General features: G+C 49.7%; 2 protein-coding genes across 2 annotated transcripts; both read right to left on the bottom strand.

Annotated features, from left to right (window-relative positions):
- Window positions 1-3580: 3580 nt before the first annotated feature.
- On the bottom strand, window positions 3581-5748 carry LOC120695561 (subtilisin-like protease SBT1.6). The gene is made up of 2 exons (XM_039978780.1): window positions 4363-5748; window positions 3581-4054 (listed from the first exon to the last, which is right to left on the bottom strand). Exons 1-2 carry the CDS (start codon window positions 5746-5748, stop codon window positions 3581-3583), a joined length of 1860 nt encoding a protein of 619 aa, XP_039834714.1.
- A 3937-nt stretch (window positions 5749-9685) lies between these two features.
- On the bottom strand, window positions 9686-10085 carry LOC120696205 (small ubiquitin-related modifier 2-like). Its single transcript, XM_039979340.1, has one exon. It carries the CDS (start codon window positions 10025-10027, stop codon window positions 9755-9757), a length of 273 nt encoding a protein of 90 aa, XP_039835274.1. The 5' UTR covers window positions 10028-10085; the 3' UTR covers window positions 9686-9754.
- Window positions 10086-10302: the final 217 nt, after the last annotated feature.

Below are 10302 nucleotides of genomic sequence, written 5' to 3'. Positions count from 1 at the left end.
TTACAAGTGGAGCCCGATCTTGTCTATCCAGAGCATCCAGTAAAAATTGTTGATAACAAGACTCGGGTCACTCGAAATCAAACCAGCAATTTCTATAAGGTACAATGGAGTAATCACTCAGAGCGAGAAGCTACCTGGGAAACGGAGGAATTTGTTCAATCCAAATGTCCTGAGTTGCTCCAATTATACCAAGGTATATGAATTTCCGACTTCCTTTCAATTCGACACTTTTCTACTAAATCTCGGGACGAGATTTCTTTTAGGGGGAAGGATTGTAACAATCCAAATTCAATTCAATTGGAAATTCAAAAAATAAAGAAGAATCTTACACGTGGACCCCACCTGTCATACACCCACCTCCCTTCTTCCTGTGCTGCACGTCGCAGTAATGGCGGTCTCCCGAAGCTCCCCGCCGTGCGTGTCGTCGTGGAGGCCGATCCCGGTTTCCCGGCCGTCGGTGACGCCGCCAAGTCGCCCACGACGTCTCCCGAGCTCGCCACCTGCCCTCACTCCCGTTTACGCGCTCCCGTTCCTCTCCTTCTCCTTCCCTGGTCGCCATGAACGGCGAGTGAGCAAGCTCACTGTCTCCACCCGATTCGCGAGCTCCGCTCCACGAATTCCAAATCCACTTCACCCGAAGCTCCTCCACCTCTCTAGCGACCTTCCCAACCCCTTCAATCCTAGCCACGACCCCTGCTTCATCGAAAATCGGAGGTTTTCCTGCCGCCAGCCATTAAAGCCGCTTGGAGCTCTGGTCGCCGTCGAACTCCCTCATCCGATCATTGTTTTCGTTGCTTGACGGCTCAAATCGACCCTAGGTGAGCCACTGGTGCTCATGCCCTCCACGTTCCCTTGCGTTCGCTTGGTTTCCACGCTCGTTTCACGCCTTGCTGCCGCCGGCCGGGGTGCTTCGCCGCCGCCGTACGCCGCGGACCACGCTGCGCGCCGCCCCCGCCACCCTTGCGCGCGCACCAGCGCCGCCCGACACCACTGGTGCTCACCCGCGCCGCTCCGCCGCCGCTAGGGCGCCGCCGCCGCCGGCACAAGCGCGCCGCCGCTTCCCCTGTTTCGCGCCGCCGTTAGGGCACCGCAGCCGCTGGCCACCCCGCCGCTCTGGGTCGCGCACGCGGGCCCCACGGCGCTGCTGTAGCCGCGCCGCCGCGCGGGCCGCCGCCGGCCAGCCGCCGCCGCGGGCCGCTCGGCCTGACGCCTGCGCGCCGCCGCACGCCACGGCGCGTGCGCTGCCGGGTGGGGAAGAAACCCCTCCCACTGACCAGTGGGGCCCGCTGGTCAGTGGGGTAAAAGGGGGGGATTTTATTTATTTTGTGTTCAATTTGGCTGTGAATTGTAAATTCCGTATAAATTCAAGGAAAAATGCGAAAAATATGAAATAAATTTTGTTGGATTTGTTAGAGTAAGATCTATAGAGGAAAAATATCCACAGTGGCAAAATGACCTTTTTACCCCTGCAAGAATTTAGATTGTGTTTAGTCTTGCTTAATTAGTTTCTATAGATTTGTTAATCTAAAAATTATGAAATTTTTGCAGTAACTTAATTTAAACATGAGTGATCCACCATAAAATTTTCATACTCATAGGACCTAGTTTAGTATATGAATATAATATGTAACGAAACTTAATGATGTGTATAGGTATAATAATATTTATTTTACATGTAGATTTTTATACAAATTATAAGAGGCAAATAATAATGTCTTTGCTAGTCATTTTTTGTTTTATAGTAAATCATGCTCTAATTGATAATTTGGCCTTTAATTGTTTCTAGCACTTAGGGTTAAAGTTAATTATCACCATACTTGCATCCTTTTGAGTAAATTGTTAATTTGTTTAATGCTTATCATCTAATGGCAAAGTCATGTTGGCATTTACTCGTTGTATCATATGCATGACAGTTACTCATTGTTTCATATGCATACATATAGAATCCGCGACCGAGGAAGTCGTGTACGAGGTGATCGCGGAGCCGCAGGAACAGACGGAGCCAGCCCCGCAGGCATTTCGTGACGACCCGGCCCAAGGCCCAGTGGACACTAGCTTTGAGCAGCAGCCCACAGGCAAGCCCCGGTGCATGTCCTAGTATTTAAAAATTATGACATCCATATATGTTGCTATTACTTATGCATTACGTTTTAGGAGTTGATTTGAAACCTAGTTGCATGATCCGTAGTTCCTTGAGTTGTACTAGTATGTATAGGGCGATAGCAACGCTATGCTTAATAAGTATCGATAGAAGTCGAGTGACTGCTTGTCACTCGCGAGATATAGGATGTTTAGAAGACGAGTAATTTCCAGTTACTCGCGAGATATAAGTTATATGTATAGTTATGTTACAGTATCTGAGTTATTGAAAGTGATATGGAATTGTGAGACCGGGCGGGGAGTGATGATGTTTAGGTATGGCAGCAGGACAGGGTTCCTGGTTGTCTTAGCCCCGCCTGTGTCGATCAAGGACCGGTCGTTGTGGCAGTGCTGATCGGGGATTGAATTGTACTAACTGCATGCCGGGAGTAGGAGGTAGTCGAAACCGGTAAGCCGAGTACTGCCTTACTTCGAAAGTACAGGACTCCTTCCCACCCCTTAGGGCGAGTCGAGTAGTCGCGGAGAATCGGGATGCATGTATTTACTTTTGGTGGTCTCTCGTTGAGCTCGGCTGACTATACGCTGGTGGGGCGGTCCTGTAGTTTGAGGCGGGGAGGGGAATGGTTGGTTTGTATTGTCCGACGGGGCAAATACGGGCCGTGTTGGTTAGGTCCACCTTGCAAGGTTAAATCGGATCGATTCGCCGTGTCTCGCGGTTATGAGGGCCTTGATCTCTTTGTCGCCACGTAGAAATGTATTAGAAATATTAGTGATACATGATGGAACTATTTCGAATTGTTATTGTAATGCTCCAACATGATTGTTTTAGTTAGGCCAACATTAGATGAGAGTCTTTCTACATAGAATATGAGGCTAAAACATTGAAAGTAAGGATTTAATTATAGATGCTTTTTCTGCAAAACAACTATGAGCCAGAAAGCCGTACATGTCTAGATATAGGGGCTATGTATACCCCTGGTCGGGTAAGCCTTGCTGAGTATTAGAATACTCAGGGTTTGTTGCCACCATTATTATTTCAGGACCCCAAGATGTAGACTTCTGCCCGTGTTGTGCTAAATTTATACAGCTGGGCGCGGATGGTTGGGAGGTGGACGGACCAGATGCTTAGTCATTGCTAGTTTCCAAATCACACACCCGTGGGCTGAGTGTGTGATTCGATACGGCACTTCGTGTATTATAGACGTCAGGTTTCTATATTGGATTTGTTTTAAAATAAAGTTGCTCTTGTATATTACATATGTAATTAAACCAGGTCTGTAGAACTTAGTGTACTCCACTCAGTATTGTAATCGTATTTATATGTACTCGTCATATTTGTACTGCCTGCGCTCACCTTCGCGTGGGACTACTGGTGTTTGTTTCGATCGGAATGTCTTTTTCGAAAGGACTGTCAAGTTAAACCGTTAAGCCAAATGTGCCTGATGTGTTCAAATGATGGCCATTTAGCTTAATTTGAGTTTTAATTTGGCGGTTCTGTCACGGCGACGAACGACGGGTAGTTGAGGCCGCCGGGGAGCGCCGTCGTCGTGCACGTGCCCAGGTCGGGCGCGAACCGGCGCAGCTGCTCCGTGGTGTAGTTCAGGGCGCACAGGAAGTCGACGTAGTCCCTGGCGCCGGCGTCGTACACCAGGCCAGGGTCCATGGCCAGCTGCGGGCGGACGTGCCCAGCCCCCGCGGCGAAAGGCGTCGTCGGCGTGGCGCCGGCGCCGCTTCCTTGGATATGGAGGACCACATCGTCAAGGATGCTTCGGCCGGTGTTGTCGAGCGCTCCCGCGGTTGTGATCAGCGCCGACCTTATCATGGCCGGCGTCCAGTTAGGATGCTTCTTCTTGATCAGCGCCGTGACGCCGGCGACGTGCGGGCAGGCCATGGACGTGCCCGACTCCAATCGGTAGCTGTTGTTTTTTTTTTTGAAACGAACCAGGCAGAAGAGCTGCCAATTATATTAAAAAGTAGATCAAGCCCAGACTGAGCAAACAACAAAAGAAAAAAAAACTACAGAGCAACACCGGCCGGCTGGATTGGGGCATCAGTACGCGCCACACAATGCTAAAGAAACTCAACTAAACTCCACATCGGCCGGTTGGATTGGGACATCGACACGCGCCGAGCTCAACTCATCTCTAACCCACCCAAGTGCCGCGGCACAGCACAACACTGCTGTTGTTCGTCGGTATTCTCGCCTACGACAGTTTGGCAAGCAAAGCTGAAGGAAGAAATTGGATTTTGGAATGCGCTTACGTATTTTCTCAGCCTCTCGCCGGCGCTGAAGCTCAGAACTAGGATCGGTCCTGAGAAATCCACGGCCCCAAGGTCCATAATTCCATCTTGGGACCAGGAACTCTCGACAAGAACTATCCCAGCGGGCTGGAAACCAACAGCATCGTCCCGGACCCGGACTTTATTTCCTCTGGGTCCTCCATCATCCATGCACACCAGAATCTTGCCCTCCAAATTGTCTTCTGGCGTCAGATATTCCCCATAGCACGAGCTGAGCAGCATAGGCATCATGATGGTGCGGTTGGCTTTCGAGGTGTAAAGGGACTGGCCGCTGAGCACAGCTCCGTCGCCAAGAATGAGGTCTGCAGGGAACAGCCGGTCCGCGGTGGCGGCGCCGACGGTGGTCATCCACGGCGCCACGTTGGTCACCGTGGACGCTTTAGGTCCAGCGTTGCCGCCAGCAAGGACGACGCTCACGCCTCTGCGCTCGGCGCCAAACGCCGCAACGGCGAGTGCGTCGTCGTAGAATGGGTGCGGGTTATCGTCACCGAGGGAGAGGGAGATGATGTCCACGCCGTCCTTCACCGCGGCGTCGATTCCCGCGACAATCTCCGCCATTGCCATCACCGACAGCTTGTACATCGAGATCCTCGCCTTGGGAGCGACGCCCCTCGCCGTGCCCCGCGCAAACATGAGGAAGCCCGTGTCGGGGACCTCGGAGCCGGCGGCTGTCGACGCCACGTGCGTGCCGTGGCCCAACTTGTCCCTCGGCGAGGCGGAACTGTTGCGCATGCCGAAGGTCTTGGCGCCGACCAGCTTGTTGTTGCACATGCTGGCGTTGAAGTCCCCGGCGTCGACGCACTTGCCCCTCCAGCTCGACCGGACGGGACCCAGCCCTCTGTCGCTGAAGCTCGGGCTCTCCGGCCATATACCGGAATCGACGAAGCCGATGATGACGCCGTCGCCGGAGTCAGTGTCCCGCCAGGCTCCGAATCCGGGGTCGAGGCCGAGGAAGCCCGGCGTCCTCGTCGTCATGTGATGGAGCAACCTGTCCTCGTACACGCCGGCCACGCCCTCAGCACCCGACATGCGTCGAGCCTCGTCGCCGGTGAGCTGGACGGCGAAGCCGTGCATGACGGTGTCGTAGGTGTACAGGATGCGGCTGAAGTCGTCGGCCACGGAACGAGGTGAGTGGGCGGCCACCATGGAAAGGTACCAGTGCTCGAGGGAGGCGAAGTGGGGAGGCTTGACGAGGTGGTTGGCATGGACGATGTAGGTGCTCGACGCCTGAGGCTTGAGCGCGGGCTGGTTGTTGGTCTTCGGGACGAGGGCTGAGCCGGTGAGCTGCGCGAGGAGGAGGAATAGGGCTAAATGGTGCATCAAGAGATTGGTGGTGATGGACGCCATTGCTGGTGGATGTGTGAGCTCGGTGGTGAAGGAGTGCGTGCCCGGCCGCGGAGGGCTTTATATATAGAGGCTGATCGAGCCCAGTTCATCTGCCACCCAGCGGGAAACCTGCTGGTACACAGCACATGGTGGATGTACACTAGGAGAAGAAATTTTGCTCACTACCAAATTACAAGGATAGCCACAAAACATGTGGATGATATGTGCGGGCGTATTGTCAGTGATAACAATGCTATTTGTTCTTTGTAGTACTGCGATGCAAAACTTTGCTTGATGGTTGATACATGATAGCGGAAAAATGGACGCAATGCAACCAATACTCCGTATGAGCTAATTCTAGGACTATCAGACACTGGTGCCCAAGTGCCTCTAGGGCTCTAGGCTCTAGAGGTCTATTTTACACTTGAGCAAGGGATTGCTCGTGTTTAGTTGCCCCCCTAATTTTTTTCACAAAAAGACGATTGTATGCATAGAGTACTAAACGAAGTTTATTTATGAAACTTTTTCACATATAGGTGTAACTTTGCGAGCTGAATCTAATGAGTCTAATTAATTCATGATTTATAACAGTAATGCTATAGTAACCTTCCTTTAATCATCCTCCAATCGTATATTCAAAGACTTCATTAGCTACAGCAACTGCTACAGTACCATAGTTATGGAGGTGGTTTTATAATTAGACTACATTTAATACCTCTAATTAGTGGTCAAAGGGGCAAAAAGTTTTCGCAAATTTTTTTTCACTGGCAACCAAACACGGCCAAGATGGATAATGGATTTTACCCAGGTGAGAAGCTGTAAAAAAATGGGCCTTTTTTTTGGCAACTATCAGGCTAAATTCATCATATATTGTTTGTGTAGAAAAAAAAGGAAAACTCCCAGCCTATGCTCATCTTATACCGCATAAACTTGCAGGACTTGCGGTTTGCAAATGGCATTTTTTCTGGAGATGCAAAGCAACGAATGATCGTGCACTCTACAGGCGTGCATTGCAGACCGAAAATATGTGAACACTGTGCGCCCCTGCACTCTGAAGCAAGCATTAGTAGGCATTCTGGGCCGCAGGACAAATCAGGGTCTGGAGCTATCTACTTTGGTACAGTCGATAGCAACTACACATAGTTTAAGGGAAGCGTAAGGATTCCGATTTCGCCAAGATAGATGACATGTATATAGTGAATATGAAATCTGAAATATCAGATTAGGAATGGATAGAAATAAGCATTCAGTTGACACCTTGCAAATTCACAGCACCATGTATTCAGAATGAGAGAGCAGCACAAGGCTTGTCTGGCCTCTGATATCCTCGAGGTTCAATCAGACCCAGTTACACTAGGGAAAAAAAATCAGATGACACATATGAAAAAACGGTGGTCAGTTAGGCTTCTTCGGTTCTTCCTATCTATTGAATTCTGAAACCAGTTGCTTGCATCTGTCTCCTGAATATCGGAATCACTGATGGACTGGTAGGCAAAGTGGCTGTCAAAATGGATCCACAAAGGTATATAGTTGTGGCCTTATGGGCTTATGGCTAATAGGCATTACCTGAACGTTATGTGACTTCATCTGAGGGTTGTCCTGGATTTACTCAAATCAACATGAACCCCTTCGCCTTTGGGAAAATAGTAGAGAAATTTTTGTGTGATTACTGGGCTAGAGATCTACTCGAAAGATATAAAGTTTCGAGTAAAAGAAAGGGAGACACACAGTTTTGTCAATTATTTGGATGAATTTATCCTATATAACTAAAATTGCAGAAAAAGAGTGCTTCACAAGACTTGCCGCTTTTGCCTGCTCACCCTATGAAAAGTGCAATGCGCTGGTGGGCAACCACTAGCATGTGCTGAAGCAAGCACTAGTGGGAATTCTGGGATGTAAAACAAATCAAATTTTGGAGCTATCCAGCTTTGGTATTATAGATACATGGAAGTGTAAGAATTTAATTTCATCGGGCTGCTAAATCAGGAGAAGGCGACATGTATACTAAATGTGAACTCTGCATCAATTTCCATTCAGAAATGACGAACTCTGAAGCCATTGGATGCTCCTAAGAAAGGCTAGGCAGTGCTTGTCCTGCAGTCCTTCTCAACCATCACATTCCATAATTTTCTGTCAATTTTGAACCAAGGCTAAAATAGATAAACCCATTTACATGAAAACTCCTGCCATCTTCCATCTAGGAATAGGAACGGGTAGAAACAAACATTGAGTGGTTGGTCAGACGCTCACAGCCACTCAGAATGAGACGCCAGTACGCCACCCACTAACCTGGTCCTGCCTCAAATATGCTCTTGGTTCAACCAAATTCAGTTGCATCAGGCAAAGTCACACCGCACATGTAAGAAAAACAATGCTTCGATCAGCTCGGTTAGTTAAAGATTCCGGCCACGTATGTATCAACGATGAAACCAGTTGCTTGCATGTGTCCTCTAAATATCAGAAATAATTGCGTAAATGGTGGAGCTGAGCGCTCTCTGTCTGTCACAATATGTAGTACGAAGCTAAGTGTGAATCATCACGTGACAGTCATTGATAGGTAGTTGGTGCTCTTTCACTAGTACAAGACAAACACCTATATATCAACATATACTGCGGAAAACCGGGTAACCACCCAACCACGTCCTGTTACAAACAGCTCACCCTGAGAAATCCCAGTCCAAGTACATCCATCAAACAGGAGGACTTTTGCGCACACAATACGATCATATACTGCTGTCTAAAAAGGATTCATATGTAAACATCGAACGGTTGAGATTTATCTATACTACTGAAGCATTGATCAGTAGTAATAGTATGACGTAGTATATCTAAGCAGTACAGATAGTCAGAATCGCCACTGGTGAGGCGGCAAGTGGCGCACCCAATGCGTGGCCCCTAGAAGGAGGACGGGACGGCCGACGCTCCCCACTGGGAGGCATCCATGGCGTCTCTCGCCAGCATGATGGTGGATCGGCTCCCGCCCATTGGTTTAAGGTCAATTTATATTAAGCTAATAATAACAATCATACCCCTTCTAATGAAGGATTGGATATTTTCTATACTGTATACTATCAAGTGGTATATTGTGCGCCGTAAAAGATCACTTGAACAGAAGTAAAACAAATTAAATTAGTCATCGCTAGGTTTTAGATCTTGGCAGCGGCAGGTGAGGGTACGGTGGTCAACTGGTCATCCCGGCTTGGCTATCTGCTGCGGGCCGGTCGGTCATGGAGGCCGTGCCGCGGTCGTGGACGTGGGCATGCGGTTGCTGCGTGGGCGCGCGCGCGAGGCCGAGATGGGCAGCGCGGGCGCGTCAGGGCAGGTGGAGGAGGGCGACGAGTGGAGCCTCTTCATCGACCTGCCCGTGCTCAAGGCAGCCACGGATGGCTTCTCCGACTGCAACCTCGATCCTCGGCCCCGTCTACAAGGCAATCCTCTCTTTTCCCTCTACCCATGTGCTTCAGTATTCAGTTCAGTTACAGGATTTAGCACCGGCTTAGTTTTGCTTCGAAACGGTATATTTTCCTTGTTGATTCACTGATTTGGTTGCGTCCATCGAGTAGGCACGCGGCGATATTGGTTTGTGGTAGGCAGCCTTGGTTTCTCCATTCATTGCTCCCATGTTTTATCCTTCAGCAACCAAACATGCTTCGTTGGGTTTCGGAAAGGAACCATATGCACCTCATATGTGCATCAAGATCAAATGTACACACTGTAAAAAAATAATGTTCAAAACGTAAACAAAAGAGCATGCACTGTAAAAAAAGAGATAGGGGGTGAATAATGTAGAGGAGATATGCTACTATAAAATTTTAGGAGAACACATTAGATCCACCTAACCTGTACTGTATACAGTAGAACGATGAATACTAATGGATGGTACGCCGCCACGGTGCACGTAACCGTCGTAATAATTAGAGCAATACTGACTAGCGAATGACAATAAAATGACATTACGATGATTACGTACATAAGGACTTCTGCGACGTACAGGCGCCGCGGAGCCATCGATCAGCAGATCAATCGATCAGGCACCGTCGTCCCATCCGCCCCCCACCATGGCCGCGAAGAAATCGATCTCGTCGCCATCTTCCAGATCGAGCTCCGCCGCCGTCTTGAAGCCCAGCAGCCGGATGGATCCGTCGAACATGAAGGTCCCGGTGCCGTAGGTCACGTCCAGCCTGTCTGACATCCTCATGGTGTGGAAGGCCCTGCGACCCTCCTGGTCCGCAACCTTGAGAGTGATCAACGGATCCGGCTCCGGCTTGACGACCCCCTGCGGCGGCGGCGGCGGTGACATGCAGCTGGGCTGACCGATCCGCCGGTGCCTTGCACTCAGAAGCGCGATCTTGCAGTCAAAAGGAAAGGTTGCCGTCAAAGATCTCCAGAGTCCGGCCAGGCCGCTAGGGCTTCTTCCTATTTATATTAGCAACAGTGGTTGGGTTGGTTCACATCAGAGCAATCTGTGGGCTCTATCCTAACAACAGATCCTCAGGATGGCTGCAAACTCGGCATGTACAGATATACTCCGTATCACACATTTTTTTTAGGGAGCCTTGCTTTCCATTTTGTCGG

Source organism: Panicum virgatum, chromosome 2K (genome assembly GCF_016808335.1).
Source record: "Panicum virgatum strain AP13 chromosome 2K, P.virgatum_v5, whole genome shotgun sequence".
NCBI lineage: Eukaryota > Viridiplantae > Streptophyta > Magnoliopsida > Poales > Poaceae > Panicum > Panicum virgatum.
Note: the sequence above shows the minus strand (reverse complement) of the source record. Positions and strands in the feature narration are given on the sequence as shown.